This window comes from Heterodontus francisci, chromosome 4 (genome assembly GCF_036365525.1).
Source record: "Heterodontus francisci isolate sHetFra1 chromosome 4, sHetFra1.hap1, whole genome shotgun sequence".
NCBI classification, from domain to species: Eukaryota; Metazoa; Chordata; class Chondrichthyes; order Heterodontiformes; family Heterodontidae; genus Heterodontus; species Heterodontus francisci.
The window spans coordinates 201,319,920-201,342,675 of record NC_090374.1 but is presented as its reverse complement, the minus strand read 5'-3'; the positions used below and the strand labels follow the sequence as shown (position 1 = coordinate 201,342,675).

At 44.2% G+C, this 22,756-nt stretch overlaps 1 protein-coding gene across 12 annotated transcripts in view; it reads left to right on the top strand.

Moving 5' to 3' along the window:
- The window catches only part of LOC137369473 (nuclear factor 1 B-type-like), a 335,107-nt gene that overhangs the window by 196,327 nt on the left and 116,024 nt on the right, over nt 1-22,756 (top strand). For 10 of the 12 annotated variants that reach the window (XM_068030747.1, XM_068030755.1, XM_068030751.1 and 7 more), the window contains exon 3: nt 8,618-8,671. The exons of the other annotated variants lie outside the window; for them this stretch is intronic. In XM_068030747.1, the coding sequence (XP_067886848.1) occupies nt 8,618-8,671 (54 nt within the window). The remainder of the gene's footprint in view (nt 1-8,617; nt 8,672-22,756) is intronic. 12 annotated transcript variants of the gene reach the window in all.

Here is a 22,756-nt window from a genome sequence, read left to right as displayed (position 1 = left end):
GAACTGCAGCTTCAGAATGTCCATGGTGCACAGCACATTGATTTTAACTTTAACATCATTCTCCACGATATATAGAGATGCTCTGGCACAATGTTCTTACATTTGAGACTGGCAAGTCCAAAAGATCACTTTATTAAAATCTCCAGCCACACTTCTCTGGAGTAGAATATTTAGTGTAGAAATGGCATGAAAGCCACATTGGTGTTCTCTCCCCATTGGCAGTACCTTCTCCCCGGCAGTAAGTTTACTCCAGCAACCTCAGGTCTTACTGCTTATACTGAATGCAGTATCGGGCTTGTGAGTATCCAAGGTTAACAAATTTACTCTACTCTCTCTGATTTAGTAACTTACTAACTGTGTGTTTATGTATGTGTATGAGCCTGTTGTACATGAATACCCAGCCAAACAATGCTATGCTTACATAATACAGGAATAGGGTTTTCCCACTGTTTCTGGTTTGGCAACAGAGTCAATTGACTCAGCCTGAAGGCCAAGTGCCAAGAAGAGACATGGTCAGCCGTGTACTGCCTGTCGTCTGCATTATTCTCTTTGTGCTCATCTTGTCCTAACAGTACTTGATAACTATCAGGTGCTCCTTTTCCAAAGAACTGTATGGGTGGAAGGATGATTCACCGAAAGACTTACAGTTCAACGGAAACTCTTTTGTGAGAGGCTATTCATACAATACGCAGAATTTTTCAGACATTTTAATCAGCTTTCCTTGAAAAAATTGTTGCCCTTGCCATTAAGTGCTGGGAATATTTGCACACTGACTGTTTTGTCAGCTGTATGACTGCCTGATACCAGCCTCCTCAACCTCTGTTATCATCCACTAAGAACTTGCTTTCGTCCACCCAATGACTAATTTTCAACTTTGCACTATATATACATATATATTTCACAGAATGAAAGTGGAAGTTTCTTGTGTTGCTCACTTTGCCAGACTAAGTTATCATAGTAAGTGGCCTACGACATGAAGCTCGATGAAAATTAATGGTTTCGGGGGTAGGGTGGGAGAGAAGGCTTAAAACAGATCCTAAAAAGATGAAACTGAACATGATGAGAATCAGCAGGCATACTGTGAAGCAAACTAAGAATGAAAGGTGCTAAGAGCAATGTTGCAATATAAGTTTGAAGGGATTAGAAGATGGGCCAGCCATATACTAACCACAGGTCTAAACTTGGAGCATTTCTCGACATTGTGAAACAAGAAAGGTGGAGGCACATTTGTGTGCTGAAGTTACGATACTGGACTTGTAGATAGTAAAAGTGCAACAATGTAGAAATTTATGAATGAGCTGTGATTATAATGGGATAAAATTTGTTGTGGTACAAAAGAAATGCAGTGGATGCTTTTAAATTTGATGGTCAAATGGTCAATGTTGAATATGCAAATTTTATTTTCAGTTGTGAGATAAAACTTCAGGAGACATTGAAATCCATTGCACAATGCATTGTAAGTTTGGGGTGGGAGAATAGTACACCTATTCAATTGTGCAGGAAAATGGTAGCAACTATATTGTCTGGAAGAAGTCAAAGGTTCAAAAAGGGAACAAATTGGGCAGACTGTTGGAAATAGGTTCAGAAGTAAGAAGAGTGGGAAAGTCCCGGAAATTGATGTCAGGTTGGGATTTCGACATGCCCTCTTCCAGCTTTCCCCAGGGCAACACTGAAGGCAAGCAGGGAATCCCTTTGGATCTGTGGGTAAGTCATTAAGAAGTTGTTGAGGTTGTGAAGAAGCCAATTGTGAGCTTCTTCAGCTCTCAACCCTGGATTTCCCAGTCATGGAACCTGTTTCCAGACCTGTCAGCAACTTGTCAGCGTCACGGCGGGAAGAGCTTCTTCAGTGAAACTGACAAGTTGGAAAGGCTTTGATCAGTTACGCTGACAAGCTCCAGGCATGGCCAGGTGAGAGACTGCTGTTCAAAGCACTTCTTCTCTCAGAGAGTGCTTTCACTGCTTGACAGGTGATAACCAACTTCTTGGAAAGCACTTCATCACCTTCAGCTGCACTACTCTGCTGCCAGCCTTCAGTATGGCATGGGAGCAGCTTATACACTATCCACCTATGTTGAAGATCAGGAGCAAAGGCCACACCATTGCCAACAGCACCAGCAGCAGCAGGAGTTACACCAGCAGCAGCACCAACTGCCTTCTCCTCAGCTGCATGCTGCTGCACAGGGCAGAGAGGATAGACACTGCAATCCAGCTGGAAAGTGGCGAGACCACCAAACACAGGGTCTACAAGCAGAGCTGGACGAATGCTTTGTCTTTCACCACAAGCATTAACACACTCTTTGCCTTTGTCCCAGGACATCTTTGTTATTTAATCTCTCCTGCCCCATCAAACACCTTCCCCTTTGTTCTCTCCCTCACCCCTCTCCCCTCTACCCTTCACTTGTTCAAAACCTAATTATTTTCTAACCTTTGCCAGTTCTGATGAAAGGTCACAGACCTGAAACGTTAACTTTGCTTCTCTTTCCACAGATGCTGCCTGACCTGCTGAGTATTTCCATCACTTATTGTTTCAGATTTCCAGCATCTGCAGTCTTTTGCTTTTATTTTAGTCTACAAGCAGAGGATCAGCTCTCTCGGCATGTCTGAGCACCAGTGCCTCATGAAGCTCAGACTCTCACAGCAGGTTACTGCTAACATCTGCAGCCTCCGGGAACAAGACCTCCTTCCCAGTGGAGCAGGTGGGCACACATTGGCAGTGGCCAACAGGGTGACTGTCACTGGAGCCCACCCCCCAGTCTCAGCCTCTCACCAAGTAGTGCGCTCCCTTCTCATACAAAGAGGGAAAGCAGAGAGATGTGAATGTTTGTAATGGTTTGTGTGGAGAGGAGGGAAGGACACCATTTGTGGAGGGTGTCTGTGAGGCATGGGTGCAAGAGGGCAATAGGCTGAGGGTGAGTGTGAATGTTGGTTGTCCAGATGGGGATGTGAGGTGCCTGGAGAGAGAGGAATGAGTGCAGCTGTAAGGTGCTGGTCTGAGGAATGCTGTGCAGGAGAATGCTGGGAAAGTCAGAGTGTGGTGCTTGGCACCTGAAACTGTTGTGCCACTCACCTTTCCCACCTTCCTGAGGTCCTGATCCTCTTGGTGCACTGTCTCCAAGCTGCTGACTTCCTCGGCCACTTCCATTTATACCTGCTTGGTTGAAATGGTTGTCCTCTTCTTCCTGTCCTTGGGAAAGATCACCTCACTGCAGCCCCTCAGGTCCCACAGCAGGACCTCCAGGTAGGAGTGAGAGATCCAGGGAGAAGCCTTTCCAGGCCTTCTCTTTATTCCTGTGGTTGCTGCAGCTTCAAAAATCCAAGTGCTGGTGAGTTTTTCTTACTCATCCCGGAATCCCTTAGAAATCCTTCCATGGACAGAATGGATGTGTCATCCCACCCTCGGTAATTGGTCGGGGAGTCCGGAGGTCACTGGGCATGCCATTCAGGGAGTTGGGTTCCGGCAGGAACTCAGTTTGGAAGATTCCGTCCATTGTGTTTGCAGGACTGTAGTTTGAGAACCGATTTAGGTGATGACTCCTGGGACAACAAAGATGATGGGCTGGATTTTACCAGCTCCTCGAGGGTCGTAGCGGGGAGGCTTGCGGGAGTGGCCCGCCATGACCCCAAATGCCGAGAAGGCTCTGCCGCATATTATCGGCGGTGGCGAGGCCTCGGTGTGGCCCCCCCACCAGCCGCCAAGTGGCAGGGCCTTCATTTCAATATTAAAATTAGCAGAATAAATATTGAAATGAACTTACCTGGTCCCGGGGGTGGTCCCATGGTGATTTTACAGCAACTTGCACGCCTTCGGAACTCTGTACGGAGTTATGAGGCAAGACACTGGTGGGAAGGGGGGAGGGCTGAAATAATCAGGATGGTGGAGGGGGAGCAGGGAAAACCTTTTCTATTGGTTGTGGGGATTTTGGGAAGGGGTTGAGGGTCAAATGTTCGGAAGGTGGGTTACAGTTCATTATTTTACAAATTGCTTTTTTGGTGGAAATTAGTTATTTTATTAATTGATAACTCAGTGGCGGGGGCGGGGGGGGGCGTAGGGGGGAAGGTGATTGGAAGTATTGCTAACATTTTATTTGTTACATCTGGGCACTGGCATCTTTAAAAATGTTAATGAACCTGAAGGGCTTGACGCCCTTTTTTAAATGGCGCTGGCACCTGTGCAGTGGCGCCGGACGCCGTTGCCGGGGAAGGAGCGGCCGCCCCCCTCTACGTCATCGGGGGTGGCTGCTCCGCCCCCATCCACTTAAATGAGCCCCCACGCGTAATATCACAGAGCCTCAGCAGCGGCACTTCCGTGTCGGCTGGTCACCGGCTTCAAAGCGCGCTGCCATGAAGTGCGGCGCTAATAAAATTCAGTCCCATGTTTCCAGTTGCAGGGCACAGATAGTCACATGACTTCAGAAAGTGATGTTTACAAGAAATGGGGTGATATGTGGCCAGGAGATAAAAGGATAAGACATGGAAGTTCGAGAAAGCTAACAGAGCAACAAGGTTAAGTAAGTACATTGGGCATCCCGTAGCTGAATTTCCATTTGTGTCTAAAATATTATAGCAGCCAGAATCTTTTGAGACTTTACTTCCTGTTTTACAAATGTCATATCCAGCATAGTCAGAAGGCCATGATAAAATAAATACAGATAAAGGAGGCCATTTAGCCTATCACTGCTCTGCCTCTGATGTTTTCATTGTGTCATCAACTGGATCTTGAGTTATTCAAAGGTTTCTGTTCTCTCCCCACCTACTGCTGTAAATGTTGACCACTCTTTACGTCAGGTTCCTACTGTTATCAGTTCAAAACTGCCTTCTGAACATTTAGAACCTATGTCCACTATCCTCTTTTGTGCCTTACCTTGAATTAGTGCTCCAGATTTACCTTTTCCATATCATTTGATATCTTAGATACCTCTACAATGTTGCCAATCAGTTACCTTTCTGTCAATGTGTAAACAGGCCCAGTAAAATAAAAGCAAAATACTGCAGATGCTGGAAATCTGAAATAAAAACAAAAAGTGTTGGAAATACTCAGCAGTTCTGGTAGCGTCAGTGGAGAGAGAAACAGTTGACGTTTCAAGTCGGATATGACTTTTCTTCGGAGAATTGTGTTGTGGGATCTTTCATGTCCATTTCAGTAGTTAGAAGGGGCCTCGGTTTGATGTCATGTGCCTGACAATGCAGCATTCCTTCAGAGTCAACCTAGATGAAACGCTTCAATCTCTGGAGCATGGCAAAGAGTAATCTGTAACTCATTTTCCTACCTTGATGTTATGCAGTACATTTTCTTGTCTATTTACACTTCACATATAGGTAAAGAGACATAATGGCTAGTAAATATCCCTCACTGTTCGGCATATTATGATTTCTCTGTCAGAATTGGCTGACTTAAAGATCCATCTTGCTTGGTGACACACTCTGCATGGTGCCCTGAGATAATGCTTATAAAAATGTTATATGATGGCATGCACTTTCACAATCGTCAGATTCTTGGTTTGGTTCTAACTAGAGAACGCTGGGGGCAGAGCAGAGAAAGCAGAGCCCAGTTTACACTACAAGGGTCAGGAAGACGAGAGGACTAAGATTTTCACTGATTTTTGGAATCTCCCACATTGCTCTCTCTCCTTCCCCTTCTCTTTCATCTTCAGTGTTCATGAGTGTCTCAGTGCATTGCAGTGTTTGTTTTCTGTCAGTTTAGAAGTAACAAAAAATTTTGAGGCTCTACATACAGTGAAAGAAAGGACGGCCTTACTTGGCATCAGTTGCCCTATTTTAGGTGTTAAACAGGTTGAGTGAGAGAAGTTGTTAATTCTTTTAGAATTTACTGTCCCTTGACTAAGGTAAGTACAATGGCCAGTTATGCTTGAGCTCAGATTTGGGGGTGGAGCAGGTCCTCAGCAATGTATGAATAAACAAGCATTTCCTGGATCATTGATTGAAGGCACAAGTTACAAATACCCTTCCGCAAAGGTGTAATGACAAGCTAGCGCATGATTAGACTTTTTTAAAAGCTAATTGAGTATCTTTTTGTGCTAGTGGTATTATGAATTGTAAAGCAACGTAATGCTACATTTGGAAATAAATAGCAGTTCTATTCGGCAGTTAGAATTGACCCTAACCACAGTTACATATTGCTTAATGTGTAGATATATATAGATGGAGATAGAAAGAAAGAATGAATCTCGTAAGGACTTTTCAATCTGCAAATGCCCCTCACTGAATTGCATTCAATTCTGATTGCCGTCAGACTGTTTAGTGACAGCAATTAGACTTTCTCGCCTTAAGTGGATAGACTAAATTAAAAGCAGTTTCACCTTAGCAGCAGACTAAGACATTGGTTGTCACATGGCTGAACCTTGTTATCATCCAACTTACCATCAGCAATGCTAGTACTGAAAGAAAAATAGCTGGTGCCAGAAATATATAACAGTTCTATCAGCATCTGAAGGAGAAAGGTAATTTAACATTTCTTACCGGGCACCCTTTTGTCTATTGTGATGAATGGTTTTGAAGAAATGTTTTATTGTTCATCACAGCTGACCACACTTGCTTCAGATTTCTAACAGTCAGTTTGTCCTTTTAATATGCTACCTGCACACTTTTTGTTTCGAAGACATACTTTTGTTAGAATGTAACAGTAAGATGTATTAATTTAGCTTTTATTCCTGGCTTTGTCTATAACTGATTGAATATTTTTCCACGCTATACGTGTGGTCCCTTTTTCTGCATTTTGCTTCCGCGCTGCAAGCCTTTTTTATTTACTTCATCTATTTTCCCCAACCATCCCTTTGTTTCTTTATATAATTTGTCATTTTTGTTTATCTTAGTGCATGTTCCTTAATTCTTTCTTTCTTCCTCTCTGCTTATACTACCACCCAAGTGGTGTCTGTCAGATGGAGTATATAGAATTATAAAGTGAAGTATTGCAGAATTATGCACATGCCAAGAAACTGTACATGATTTTGCGACTCCCACTTAGTTGTATCAAAAAAAAAGCGGGCAAATATTTAATCTCAGTTTTCAGTCTGAATGATCTCGACAAACATGACAGTCAACTGTTGAGGAGATAGTTTTTGGTTATTGTAATATTCCCCATTTGTTCTTGGCATTGTCCAATCCACAATGTGGTGCTGGCTGTTTAAGGTGTAATCAGTGAAGTTCTTGAGCATACCATATGAAGCCTTTACTTTCTCCCAGTAAAATAATGAAGGAAAATTTCCAGTTGAAATTGCAAGAAAAGCAAGATCACATTAATTTTATTTTTCAAATACTGCATATTCAGAAAATGTATATATTTGTAAGATTGGCCGGAATTTTACGCCGCCCCAATGAGCGGGATGGTGGCGGGGGATGACGTAAATGGAGCGGGAGGCTTTCCCGACCTGCTCCCGCCTCCGCTGCCCTTTATGTTGGGTGGGGTTGGGGGGGGTGGGGGGGCGCAAAAAATGGCCTGCCCGCCCCAGGCCAATCAAGGCCCTTAAGTGGCCACTTAACGCCCGCCTTCACACGGACTTTACGCATAGCAAGTGGGCGTCCTGGAGCCAAGAAAAGCTGCCTGGGAAAAGCAGGCAGCTGTGATCGTCCCGGGGGGAGCCCAGATCATCGGGCCCAGGGTGTCCGATGGTGGGCCGCCCCACTACCCCTGCCACGCCCAGCAACCAACACGCCCCCCTTCCTTCCAACTGACCACCCTTGACTCGCCAGGGCCTGACCAATTACCCCCAGCAAGGCAACCAAAACTTACTTTTCCTCCCAGCTACCAGGCATCTACTCTTCATGCTGGGCTGCAGTCCCAGCACTGGCCACCGCTCCCGGTGGCGCTGCTGGGACTAACAGCTGCCGGCCCGCTGATTGGTCGGCAGCTCAATGAGGCGGGACTTCCTCCATCAAGGGGTGGAAGTCCTGCCTCGGAACAACTAAAGCCTGGGGACCCATAAAATACGGAACGGATCCCCAGGCGAGGCAGAAGTGGGTTCGCCACCGACTTTTCAGTTGGTGGCCAGCTCCCGTCTGCCCAACATAAAATCCCGGCCGTTATTTCTTATTTTACTCAAGTTCATGATCATATCCTAGAGTACATTTCTAAATTGATAATTAATGTACAAAAATCAAGGCTGACACTCCAGTGCAGTACTGAGGGAATGTTGCACTGTCAATGGTCCTGAATTTCAGATGAGATATTAAATTGAGGCTCCATCTGCAAGCTCGGGTAGATGTAAAAGATCTCATGGCACTATTTTGAAGAAGAGTAGGGGAGTTATTCCCAGTGTCCTGGCCAATATTTATCCTTCAATCAACATCACAACAACAGATTATCTGGTCATTATCACATTGCTGTTAAGTGAGTTTGCTGTGCACAAATTGGCTGTCACATTTCCTACATCACAACAGTAGATGCATGTCAAAAGTAATTCATTGGCGGCAAAGCTATTTGAGACATCCAGTGGTTGTGAAAAACACTGTATAAATGCAAGTCTTTTTTAATTCAAAATAGGCCATGTTGCCAGAATCTGTAGACAATGTATTGAACTAGTTAGTAAGCTATTTAAATTGCTTTGGAATCTAGTTTCCCCATTTTAAAACTTTTTTTTTTACTTTCATTTCTTTTTGCCAGATTCAGGGCATGCAGACAGTCCAAGTCACAGCGAGTCCACAAAAACTGCTCCAGGTAAGTGAATCACTTAAAGCTGAAGGAACGTTTTAAATGTTCATCTTAAAAGGAAGAGCTAAACATAATATACTCCCAGACTGCAGTGTTTCCCTCCCCTTCGCTCGCCATATTGACCCAGTCTCAAAGTCCCAAAGTCTCAACTTGTGCTCTGCACCTTTGTTCAATCCCTCCTTTCCCTAGATTGACAGCTTTACCCCCTGAAGCCAGTGCTGTTGTGGATTGAAAAACACAGCCTCTAATTTTATGTCAGTGGAATGTATTTTTCCCTTTACAAAAATGTTAAATCAGTGTAACTTGGGTGCATGACACTGGAGCATATTGTGACCTGAAAACTGAAACCATTTTCAGTAGTGTTTTTCAGATCCACTCTGTGTAATGGAGCCTTCAGTACATCTCCAGCTAGGCTGAGTTCAAGCACAGAGTTATGCATGACCTGAAAGTATGTAAAGAACCAGCATAACAGGTTAGGTACAGCTACGAAGTAATTAGAACTTATTACCATTTATATTTTTATTTTCTGCTGACCTCTGCTCAGAGACACTTCATTCCAGAGGTTCAAGGTGCATGTGCTCCATGCAAATACCCTGTGCATTTACGCACAGCAGCATATGTGTGTGCCTGCATTGCCATGGCTATTCCCATTATTTGTGCAGGTCAAGGAGATTGAAACAAACATCCAGTGGACGGATATTGTAACCTGTGCTTGGCCAGTGTAACTTGGGTCTATACCACTGATGCAGTTGAAATAGGTCCTAGTCTCAGACTAGTACGTACATTACTGCAGCCAAGATATTACTGTTACAGACAGGCAAAGTAAAAGGAGCAGGCCACACACTTTTACTATTATGAAATGACAAATCTCCGTGAGCAATTAATGTTTTTCAATCAGTATCGTAATCCTAAACCTTTCTCATGGAAACTTTGTTTTCCCTTCTTGTTGCACTTACATGTTCCTTTCTACTTGAGCCCTGGGTGTCCCGCAGAAAGGTTTTTGAACTTTTGCAGAGTTGAAATTCAGAGTTTTGTTTGTAAAGATTTCCTCATCTCTGTATCTGTTACTGTTTAAGTCTAAAGTGCGGTTGCTGTACAAGCTGATTGCAGTCCATGTCTGCTGCATGGTTGAGCCCTGTTCCACTGAGGACTTTGGTTATCACAACCAGTTTGTTTCCTCCAGGGAAGTTCTGATAAGCACAAGTGTCCTATGTTCAGTCTGTGATATTTGTTTAAATATTTTCACTGTGGTCTTTTACCAGTCCCCTTGTAAAATTTGGCATTCATTTATTAAAAGGAAGAATGTTTCTTCTTTGACACAGTTGTGCTTACCAAGAAGTTCTAACTAGCATTGATTTGGTTACAAAGTTATGTTTGACTTTGGAAGAAAAAAGTATTTGAATAATGTTTCTTTTTATAAATTTGAATCCTGGTAATGCACATCATTAAGAAAGTGAAACAATCAGTACGGACTGATCTACCAAAACCATTTGCATCAGTGCAAACGTTGAATGTGACAGAAACAAAAATCACAGTTCCAGCATACGATTACATTTTATTCAGCTTTTCACTGGTACTTTCTGGGGATTTTTTAAGTACTACTTAATATCTAGTGGCCTCCCACTGAAACCGACATTCTCATGATGGGAGGGTGCTTTAATCAAAAAAATGTTTACATCTTTTTGAGGGCATTCTTGCAGGTGTGTGTGGTTTCTCTTCAGGAGAACAGCAGATGCATTTGTTGTCATGTTGTAACACATACAAGTTTGTAACCTGATCCTTGATTTTACTGATATTTTGGGTGGAGGAATACAAGAGAAACTTATAACATGGATTAAATTTTAATTAAATGTCAACCAGCTGTGATTTATTTAATGTACATTTTTCATCCAAGTTTACATGTCAATACACATTCAAAATATACAATTCAGATATTTAATCTTTCCTTCCAGCTTCAACATGCTGTGCATAGCAAGCAAATTTCAGCATTTTTTTGTGTTCTTGCTTCTTAAAAAATTCTTGATTGGCGATTTTGGAATGAACTATTCTAGCACACCTTCACTCTCCAATGTTTTGTATTCGGTCATTCACAAATAGCCATCTCTTTACTTCCTTATTTCCACTGTAGATAGGGTGGTGTACAGTTTGGACAGACATAAGTGAATAGTATGTTACTGACCATTTATAACCACTTTAGCTTATGTGATAGTGTTGCTAAACTTGCTAAGTGACTTCCTGCCATCTCTCAGATAACAAGCATTTCTGAAAACTGTCCATCTATTCACAGTGAATGGATGCCATGTCATCTAATTTCCAGGTGTTTTATCATTAGTTTTCTTCTCAAAATCAAAAGCTATACTGCTATAGGATCTGCCGTTTGGATGTTTAATGATTCAGATCTGGCACATTCTCTTTGTTAGCACTTCTGAAAAACTTCCATTTAGTAACATTTAGAATCTACATATGCTGTCTTTTTTTTTAAATTAGTATGTGATTCATGTCTTTATATTTGGTCCTCCTGTTATATACAATGATATATTTTCAACGTAAATAGAAAATGCTGGAAACACTAAGCAGGTCAGTGGAGGTGTAGGCCCCTTTTACTCTCTATAGATGCTGTCTGATCTGTGTGTTACCTGTATTTTCTATTTGTGATTTTGTTCCAAATTTTCAGCATCTGCAATTTTTTGATATTGGCTAATTATTTAAAATGATCATATTCCTTTCGTAAAGCTCTTGCTCCTTAGACTCAAGTTTTTGGATTTAAAAACAATTTATCTTTACTATTTTTAGTTAATGCATTTGTTATTAAATTGCTCTGTGCACGGTTAAAAAACCCATTAACATTTATTTTAAGCAGGTTAACAACTTACTAAAAATAGCACACACGGGAGTTTCAAACTCCATAGGTAGGATTTTTGGCCTGATATGGGGGCTGGAACAGAGGCGGGCAGTGTGTAAATTCACGCCATGACCGGTGTACCAGCTTGCCCACACCATCCTGCCCCCGAACCATTTGCCCAGAGGCTTGGTCGGGGGCCAAATGGCTAACTGCTCACAGGCAGCAGGTAGCTCATGGGGATATGGTTCAGAAGGGATGGGGTGTGCGCCAAAACCTGGAAGGAGCAAGTAGCCATGGTGCACCATAAGCTGAGCATGTGGGAGCAGCGATCTCTCTCCATTGTGGATAAGAACCTGGTCATCGGGTGTGCGGCACTCACGTTGTTGCTGCATGTGGCGCAGGTGTGGCCCATACCCCACTCCTGTGCCGTGGCGGTCACCCGAGCCAATTTCCGCTTTATTTGGAGATCCAAAATGGACCGGGTCCAGAGGGTTACGATGTTCAAACCTCTATTTAAGGGTGGGAAAAATGTACCCAACATAGCCCTCATCCTGATGACCACCTTCGTGTGCAGCTGCATCAAGCTGTGCGTAGACCCCCAGTACGCAAACACCAAGTGTCACTGCGTGCTAAGGTTCCATCTGTCCCCAGTGTTGCAAAGGATGGGTCTTGTCAGATTGCCGCGGAACGCTGCATCCGGTTGGACCGTTCCGTACCACCTATCCTTCGTGGGAACGTTTCTGTGGAAAAACACTCCATCAGGCAGTGGTCTGCACGGAATGTCCTCAAGGCCCCATGGGAAAAGGAGATCCTGTCGGATGGTTCCCCAACCAGACCGCCAAAATCATTTGGCAGAATGTCTCATCACCAGAACTTTCAAACAAGCACCAAGACGTAGCTTGGCTGGTGGTGAGAAGGGCCCTCCCCATCAGATCCTTCCTGCACGCCTGGAGTCTTGCCCCCTCCACATGCTGCCCTTGAGGTGGCTGTGGTAGGGAAGAGACTGTTGCCCACCTCCTTCTGGAATGTGTCTTTCTAAAGCAGGTGTGGAAAGAGATGCAGTAGTTTTTGTCGAGGTTCATCCCAAGCAGCTCTGTAACACAGGAGTCTGTGCTCTACGGGCTGTTCCCAGGGACGCACACCGAGATAAACATCAACTGCTGCTGGAGGACCATCAATTCCGTGAAAGACGCTCTTTGGTCTGCCCGACACTTGCTGGTCTTCCAGCGCAAAGAGTTGTCCACGACCGATTGTTGCAGACTGGCACATTCCAAGGTCCAGGACTACATGCTGAGGGACACATTATAGCTTGGGGCAGCCGCTGTGAAGGCTCAATGGGGAAAGACCACTGTATAAGTGAACTGAGGGCCTGGACCCATGGGAAACCCCTCAGGCTGTATACACCAAATATGGGTTTGCTGTAAAATGTACATGGCATGTAAAATGGAATGGAAGGGTTGTGAGGCAACTCACTCCTGTACTGGACAAAACTGATTTCCTTTGCACGCTTTGGAATGTCAACTGTTTTGAACTGTTTGGTAATGCATTTTTTTTACAGATTTTTATGAATAAAGTATATTTTGGGGAAAAAAAGCAGGTAACTCGTTAAGCAAATTAAAAGGCCAATGATTAGGGGCTGACTGGAATTTTCCAGTCATCCTGTCGGCCTCTGCGACGATGGGAGCACAGCAGCTAGCTGGAGGCGGTCTCCCAGCGGCAGACCTGATGGTGAGTGCTCCAGGCTGTTTTTGAGGTTCCCTGTCCACAATGGGGTCTGGCAGCTGTAGCTATTTTTTTGCTTCAAATGTTTTAAGTGCTCTCTCCCTTAGCTGCAACGGCAGGCCTCTGCTCCTTCTGTGCTGGAGGGCCTCTGATTGGCCCTCCAGCATTGAGAGCCTGTCTGCTGGCCTTAATTGGACGGTGAGCACACCCTGTGGCTGCTAATTGGCCAATCCAGGCAAAATCAGGTTGCTGCTTCCGCTGTAGTGCAGGGTCGGGGCCAGCATTTGATGCTCACATCAGAGTCCCAACCCAAAATTGAAAATCCTGCCCCATGTGTTTACATGTAGACAGCCTCTCATCTAATCGTAAGTCTCATCCCTATCATCTTTCTCAGAATCATAATTCTTCAAAAACACACACACAAACAAAAAGTAACGTTAGCAATTGAATGAAGAATGACGATTTAAATATTGGAAAAATGTCCAAAAAAATGAAGTGCACATTAAAATCCACGTGCAAATGTGAAGAATGGCTTCTAAGTAAACAACCAAATATATTGCCGGACTAGCCGGAATCCTGCGAGTTATGGGTCATCACTCAGCAGTATTAGTGAAATACAAGGCTCCTGTCCCGGATGTACCTAAAATATGTATCTACACTAGTAAATGAGTAACTTCTGATCGGGAATTTGTGTTCTTTGTATAACTTTCTACTATTGTATTTGGATTGTTTGTAGAAGAATTTCAAAGCCCTATAAATACTCTTTTTTTTACTGTGGGATTTTTATGGGTCTTGCTCACTTTTGTTTAATGGACTTCTGTGTAATTGGACTCCACAGTGTCAGGTTACTACCGATCACCGCTAGACAAAGGCAATTTCTAGGATTGTGGTTATCTGCTTTTTATTACATTTTTTTCCCTCCAATTTTCTCCTTTTCCTCCTCCTGAAGGCATTAACTCATTCTGGTTTACGGTTTTGTGGGTAATCTATTCAAATGGCCATTATTGAAAGGAATACAATAGGGAATGGAACAGAAAGCTTTTTGATTCATCAGGTCAATTTTAAACTTCTGAAAATATCACATTATTCAATTTCTTATAACTTAGCAGTGTGCTTGTAGGCTATTTGACTGTGAAGGGTATCACAGCTGAGCCATACTTCCTCACACTCATACAATCTCATTCTTCCTCTCGCGTTCTCTTTTAAGCAGAACTCTCTGAATATCAATCAGTTCTTGAAACCTGACTGATTTTTCTGCTCTGTAGCCCTGGTGAATAGAGATCAATTGAACTGCCCTCAGCTGCCAGCAGCTAACTCGACACAGCACAGAAATGGGTCCTAGGATCTTGTTGGTCTGTACAGCTCAGAACCAAGATAATTGCTGCATTTACCCACGAAACTATCAGAATATCCATCGTAGTTGTATGTTTTAAATAATATTAATCTGAGCTTTTTAACAATAACCGATTTTTCCCATTATCTTACACTTCCAGGATTGTTCAACCCACATAATCACACACATGCATGATGCAAGGACTTAATGTTGAGTTGAGCTGCATATTTTGCTTCTCCCACAAAGCCTTCAGATTTTGGCTACTCTTCGGAGCTGCTTCAAAAACTATTTCCAAATACTAGTGAACAAATTAGAACAAAAGAATGCCTTCTTCATTAACTGTCTGCCTGCAGATCAACCTACCCAAGAAGTCTGTAAACACTGTACTCTTTGTCTACAGAGGAAGTTGGGTTGAACAATGAAGAGTTAAGGCCTATAGCCCTCAGCTAGTAATTTTACAGTCTGCTTTTAATTATGTAGAGCTGCCAGCAACATGTGTCTGAGTGTTTCTGAGTAGCTGGAACTTTGCCTCGCTTCAGAAAGGCACCAATCCTGCACTTCTGTTTCGAAGTTCAAAGTATGTACATGACTGAGACTGGGAAAAGAGGCAATAGACAGTGTCCTATAAATTGCCATCCAGCAATTGACATTCTTTTGATGTCCTTTTCCTTTAAGACCTGGAAAAATGTTAACATTAGATAGGTGATAAGACTATGTCAGAGGGCAGTTGCTGGTATGTTTGTGTGTGTTTTGTGACCTGTATTATGTTTTAGTTCCATTGTTCTATGTAGCACCATGGAATACTGCACTAATGGTTATGATTCCATGAATAACTTTTTTGCCAAATTAATAGTCGTAAAATATTGGTCAGTTTGTCAAATTTGTATTATAATTTCAAGCTCCATGAGAAGTGCAAAGCCTATAGAATACTTCCTGCAAAATCGGTCTGGTGTTTTCATGCCTCAGTTAGAGAACAAGTTTTCTGTACCGTAAGCTAAAAATAAGACTGGACATTTAATGTAAAGTTTAAGCAATATTGCCTGCTGAGGACAGCAAATGATCTCTTGCATTTTAAGGGTTAAGACCTTTATACCCAATATTTCAACATAGGGTAACCAGTGCGATTGCTGCTTTTCACTGAAGCCCTACTCAAGAATTCTCTATATCTCGTTGTTTTGCCACCTCCTCTCCCAGCAACAGCTCCAACTCAGACACCGCACCGCCTTAGTGGCTCCCAAAGCTTAATGAATGAAGAAGAAAAAATTACAAACTTTGAAAGGTGAAGATTCATGGCCATTCATAACAGATACAATAAGAATAGACTGGAGTTATACTCCACTAGGTGCTAAGTGGATTAAAACTATGGAAGGGGCTTTACTCCATTCTAGAGAAAGATTGGTATCTGACACTGGAGTTATACTGCCACTTTCTTGTTAATTTGCACAAAGAATCACTTTCCACTGATGCTGAAGCAGCAGTACAAGTACAATTCAATGTTCACTGCTGTTGTGGTCCTTTAACAAGAAAAAAAACATACATTTATGTAATGGGGGCAAAATTTGATGCCCCCCCCAAAATGGGCAGGTGGATTGCAAATGTCATGCTGCCTGCTGCTTTAAATGATAGCAGCATGCAGCCCAGCACCAAATGCACTGTTGAGTAACGGCGTGCCTCAGCAGGAAGCCCATGCAAGGCTAGCACCACTTAGAATGAGCCTGTAGTACTTAAAGCTGGCCTGAACCTCTTAAAGGGGAAGTGCTTTCTGGCTGGAGCAGGTGCTGGAAGTGGCTGGGGAAGAGATTCTGACCTGCAGGAAGAGTGACTGTGGTGCAAAAGGGCAGAGGGCGCGCATCAAGGCTCTCTTGACTCAGCACTGGAGGCCTCTGTGGAGGAAACGGACAAGATAAGAGAGGTCCTCTATCCACAGGGGAGCCTCCAGACAGACACTACGACGGTAGTGGGAGCAGATAACTGTCATGATCAATGCCAGCATTGTAGGCCCAGGGACCTGGATCCAGTGCCACACTAAGTTCAATGTCCTCCCACAAGTGGTCAAGGTCAGTGAATGCATCTTCAAATACCAGATCCCGCCAACTGCACCACTAGCCTCACACACTGCTCAATGCACCACATGCCCATCACTCATCTACCAACCATCTCCATCAATCAGCACTCAGCTCAGATTCATAGCTTCACCTCACTCTCACATATTTAGCATTGGAGCAAGCCTCACACCCACATCTCACAGCTCGCACGCACTGGCAACCAAAACATAATATTCAACCAAGACAGCCACATTACCCAAACACATTGCACCACACTCACTGACACACTTTCCTCTCTCTTTCAGGACAAGTGGCACATAACCACAGGCAGAAGCTAATCATCTGGGGACAGGCATGGCTGCCTGTCTTTACCCTGATGGAGGAGACAGTATTCGCTATCATTGGATAGGCCACGACTGAGGCCGTGACCGGCGGCAGGGCTGAAAGGATTGAAGATGTCGGTGTGCTCATAGCAAATCCTCCTTCACACATCCCACTTCCTGCTCATTCCACCATCAACTTTACAAGATGAAGATGATCTAAGCATGCATCTCTTCATTTAACCTCTCCCCTCACCACCACCCTACACTTGTGCCTTTCTCCTTTCAGATACTCAAGAACTGCCACCTGCCCAGGCAGTGCGGGAAGAGAATTCAATTCTGGGTACTGCCTGTGTGGAGTTTGCAAGTTCTCCCTGTGTCTGCGTGGGTTTCCTCCGGGTGCTCCGGTTTCCTCCCACATGCCAAAGACTTGCAGGTTGATAGGTAAATTGGCCATTAGAAATTGCCCCTAGAATAGGTAGGTGGTAGGGAAATATAGGGACAGGTGGGGATGTGGTAGGAGTATGGAATTAGTGTAGGATTAGTATAAATGGGTGGTTGATGGTCGGCACAGACTCGGTGGGCCGCAGGGCCTGTTTCAGTGCTGTATCTCTAAACTAAACTAAACTAGAAAGAGAAGAGAAAGCTCAGACACAAACACATAGACTGCTGCCATCATGGCTGAGGATACCAGTGTTCCAAGGGGCTTGCAAGATCTCATTGCAGTCCAGCAATCTGTCCTCTAACACATTGCTAGGATTGTTGAGGTGCCATCCTGGGGGAGTGGCAGTGGTTACATGAAGCACAAATCTACTGTCCTCAGTCCAGTGCATGTCCTCTCACCACTGCCATTCCACCAGTACCCTTGCTGTTGTCTGTCAGTCAGCCAGCCTGCCAGCCCAGACTGCTGTCGCCTGTGTCGAGGTGGTGCAGTAAAATGCCAGGTCTTCTAAGGCCAGTTGGTTGAAGTCATCCTGCAAGGCCATCTGCAGTCTTACCCACTGAACATCAGCAACCTTCCAGCAGCAATGCTGACCACTGGGGTAACACTGTGTAGAAGCACTAGGACAGGCAAAGGCAGATGGAAGAGAGATGCCAAGGGAATGCACAAAGGTGAATAGTTGACTTTTGTATGGAATATCAGGATCTTCCTGGTGTTGGAGCAGACTCCTGCTGAGTGCTGAGCCCGGCAGCTCTGTGGAGGCAGCCTCCTGGTGGCAGGCCTGATGGCCATCGGAGCCAGAGGCTCAATGCCTCAGTGACAGGGCTGGGGGTGGGACACGCTGCACCTGCGACCCAAACGACTCCTCCGGAGGAGTTTCCTTTCCGCTCCAATGGGCCTACCCTCATCTCTCTTCATTGTTGAAATGTTATACATGCTTCCAAGGTTGCCTCCATTTTGAGGTGCCCTTGCGCTCTCCTTTCTGCCTGAGCAGTGCCCACCTCTACTAGTGATGCTGCCAGCCTTCCAAAGTTTCAGGCTCTCTGGGCCTGCAGCCTCATGAACCTGCCCACCATCTTAAATTGGATGGTGAATGTGAAGGCAGCCAGTTAGGAGACCACCTCCCAGCAGATCACTCTGAAGTGTGCACTGCAGACCCTGCTGGGTCGGGACCTGGAAAATGTCCTGACTCCTGAAAACAAACAATCACCAGAAGATTGTACCCAGTGGCAGCAATGTGTACCAGATGCACTTCAACTCACCAAGGTTCCTTCGACAGCACCTTCCAAACCCACAACCTCTACCACCTAGAAGGACAAGGACAGCAGATGCATGGGAACAACACCAGCTGCAAGTTCCCCTCCAAGTCACACACCATCCTGACTTGGAACTATATCACCGTTCCTTCACTGTCTCTGGGTCAAAATCCTGGAACTCCCTTCCTAACAGCACTGTGGGTATACCTACTCCAAATGGACTGCAGAGGTTCAAGAAGGCAGCTCACCACCACCTTCTCAAGGGCAATTAGGGATGGGCAATAAATGCTGGCCAAGCCAGCGACACCCACATCCTATGAACGAATTTTAAAAAATGGAATTTTGAGATCAATTGCAGCAATCTCTATCGTCACACCTGCCAAATTCAGTTATCTCCGCTGAGACCAGGGACTGGATTATATTACGCGCGGGGACTGATTTAAATAAAGGGGGTGGGGCAGCCGCCATGTCCCTGGCAACGGCGTCCTGCGTCATTTTTAAAGGGCTTTAAGCCCTTAGCAAAGATTAAAATTTTTAAAGGTCTATTGGTATTAATTTTTATTAATTAAATACTTATGTAATTGAGGCCCTTCCCCAAATCCCCCCTCAATGGTCTTTGTATTGCCCTATATTAACAGAACTTAGTTTATGTCCAACCCGAACTTCCACCCCCCACCCCCCCAACCTTCTGACATTTGCCCTTCAGCCGTTCCCACCATCCCCACAGTCAATAAAAAATGTTTTCCCCGTTCCCCTTCCCTTCCCACCCTAAAAATTTTACTCCTCCTCCCCTCGCCACCAGGTTCTCACCCCTCGGAACTTCATACGGAGTTCCGAAGGCGTGCGAGGTGTGATCGGCGGCTGTAAAATCGGCGTGAGACGGCCACTGCCAGGTGGTAAGTTCATTTACATCTATCTAGGGTTAATTTAAATATTTAGATGAAGGCACTGCACCGAGGTCGCCCTGCTGCCAGTAATATGCGGCGGGCGCTTCTCGACTTTGGGGGTTGAGGCGGACCTTTCCCCGTAGAATTGTACCGGGCTCCCCGCCGTGAACCATTCAGCCCCGGGTTTTAAGCTGGGAGCTTCGTGGCTCATATAATACAATCACTGATCCTACTGAATTGATCAGAATTGAGAACTCTCTGAATCAAAGCTGCAGTGTTCCAGAAGATAACCCTGAGTAAAAGCAGGGCTGTCAGCTGAACTCTGGACCTCCTTACAAACTTCTGGATAGCTGCTGCACTGTTCTCATTGAATGGATAAAAAATATTTAAAAATCTCGTTTTGCTAGAAATGATACTTTCATCATGGATCAGAGTCTGACGAAATATTACTGTCACATTAGGGCCTGAATTTTATTTGCGCACCGCGCTACACAGCAGCCTTCCGACACAGAAATGCCACCGAGGAGCCCCCACAATATTACACGTGGGGGCTCATTTAAATAGCGGGGGTGGAGTGGCCGCCCCCGATGACGTCGAGGGGGCGACCGCCACATCCCTAGCAACGGCATCTGGCGCCACTGCATAGGCGCCAGCGCTATTTTTAAAGGGCTTTAAGCCCTGAGCGGAAATTATAATTTTTAAAGGGACAAGGTATTTAATTTTTAATAAAAACAATAAATTTCACATAAGAGCGCCACTTCCACCCTCCAGTGATCACACAATAGATTTATTTCCCTCTCCCTGCCAAAAACCATTATTGACAGTCCGGAACTTTGAACCCCAAGCTTCAACCCCTTCCCACCAACCCCACAGCCAATAAAAAATGTTTTCCCCGCTCCTCCACCCCTCCCACCCTGAAAATTTTATTCCTCTCCGCTCTCCACCAGTGTCTCGCCTCGGAGTTCCGAAGGCGTGCGAGCTGCATTCGGAGTCGGTAAAATCGGCGTGGGACGTCCGCCCCCTGCAGGTAAGTTTATTAGCATCTCATTTATGGTCATTTGAATATGCAGATGAAGGGCCCCCTACCAGGCGGTGGGGAGGTCGCACCAAGGTCCCCCTGCCGCCGGTAGCATGCAGCGGGCTCTTCGCGACGTCATGAGTCGAGGTGGGCCTCTCCCCGCAAAATTGTACCGGCCCCCACACAGCGACCCACGGCGTTGAGGAGCGGGTAAAAATCAGCCCTGGAGTTAGATTGTATAATGAAAGGGATGATTCTTAAAATTCAGGACAAGGATCACAGTTTATTCAACTCAATTTTTCATGGATAGAAAATAAAATAATTCACTAAATGTATAAGTTGTTGAACTGGCTGGTGTGAATAAATTTGCTCCAATCATTTTGACACAGCATACATATATGAAAGATAGAGGAACAATATGTAAATAGAGATAGAAAGTGGTAGCAGACTTTTTCCATTTGTACATTTGTATACAAATCGTAACATTGCTCATGGAAATTGGTAAAAACAATGTTTTTCAAGTATTGTTAAGCCCTTGTTAAATGTGATTTAGTGAGACATTCATACAGAATTAAGTGAGCAGAATATAAATGAATGTGAGTTTTGAACTCAAACATAGAACTAGCTTCATAACTGTACAAGGTGTTTGATTTCAAACTATCGCTCCGAAGCTGACACAAATTAATAGTGAAGAGGAATCTTTAGCACCTTAGCTTTAGTGTAGTGGCCAATGTCATCAGTCTCTTAATGCAAGAGGAGAGATTAGTCAGGTATTCAAAGGACATTGGAAGCTGAACAAACAACCCATGCAACAAGCTTACTGCACCAGTCAGCTACTTAGGTTTGATAGAGGAGCAATGAGGATCAAATTCAGTAAGGAATGCTGTAGAAGATCAACTGGCCCGTGAATATAGGAACAGGGGTAGGTCATTCAAATCCAGAAGCCTGTTTCACCATTCAATGAGATCATAGCTGATCTATATCTTAATCCATTCAACTGCCTTGGCTCCATATCCTTTTATACCCTGGTCTAACATTATTAATCTAAATTAGTCTAAAATTATTAATTAATTAAAATAATACTTTTCTGATCCAAAGTGAATGACCACACAGTGTTGATCACACTACACAGGCAGTGTAGTGTCCAAAGCAGTGGAAGGTTACCAGTACCCCAAATATTATACTCCAGGTCCTTTTGGGAAACTAAAAGATATGCCCCAGAAATCAACCACTTTGTAATTCCATTAAAAGAAAAACTCTCAAGTTGTGTAGCACCTTCTCAGTGCGACGACTTGGAGGACTTGTGTATTTAAGAAAAATATTATTGTAGATAAACAGAGTAAAAGGGGTGATATTAAAATACTGCCCAAAACGGATGCTAAGTCAGTGGAGTGGCTGTTCCTCCTCCCTGTTTATGTCAGAATGAGGACTAAGTCATTTTGAAGTTCGTCCCTCTTTGGCATTCTGCTGGCGCCCCATCGCAGTTCACCTGGGAGGATAGAAAAATGGTCAACCAATATGTCCTTCCTTTATAATTAGCTATGGGTACTGTCTTGCACAGTGACTAGTTATATCAGTTTGAAGCATGCCTGACACAGTTCACAGAACATTTGTATGTACATATTAGGCACATACCGCTGTAAGTAGATGAAATGTAATCTTAAGGTGCTTAGGTTTAAAACATCATGTGGCAGCTGCCTAATTCATATTTGGTTTTATATACTGCAGATGATGGGAAAAGGGTAAAGCATCACGTTGAATGAAGTGGCTTATTTAAACTAAAAAGGAGCTTCCGATATGGACCAGGAATAAACGTTACTGTGAATTAAATGTAAAAATCAGGAGAGGAATAGAGTGTGCAGGTCAAATTTAGAGGGCCTGGAAATTCTGTTTTGAGAAAAATGGAATCCGTGAGGGAAACAAAAACTGAGTGATGGATTGTGTGGAAATAAAAAATATATAACCTGTAAAATAGAGAAAATATAAATAAAAATCATCCTGAAACATCAACAGAAGAACTGTACAGCGAGGCTAAAGTGCCTATATTAATCACATTGAGCTGAATTTTACTGGCCCCTCGATGTCACAGGTCGCTGTGTGGAAGTTGGTAAAATTTTGTGGGGAGAGGCTTCGACCCGCGACGTCGAGAAGGGCCTGCTGCATATTACCGGTGGCGGGGGGACCTCGGTGCGGCCCCCACCCCCACCCGCCGCCTAGTGGCAGGCC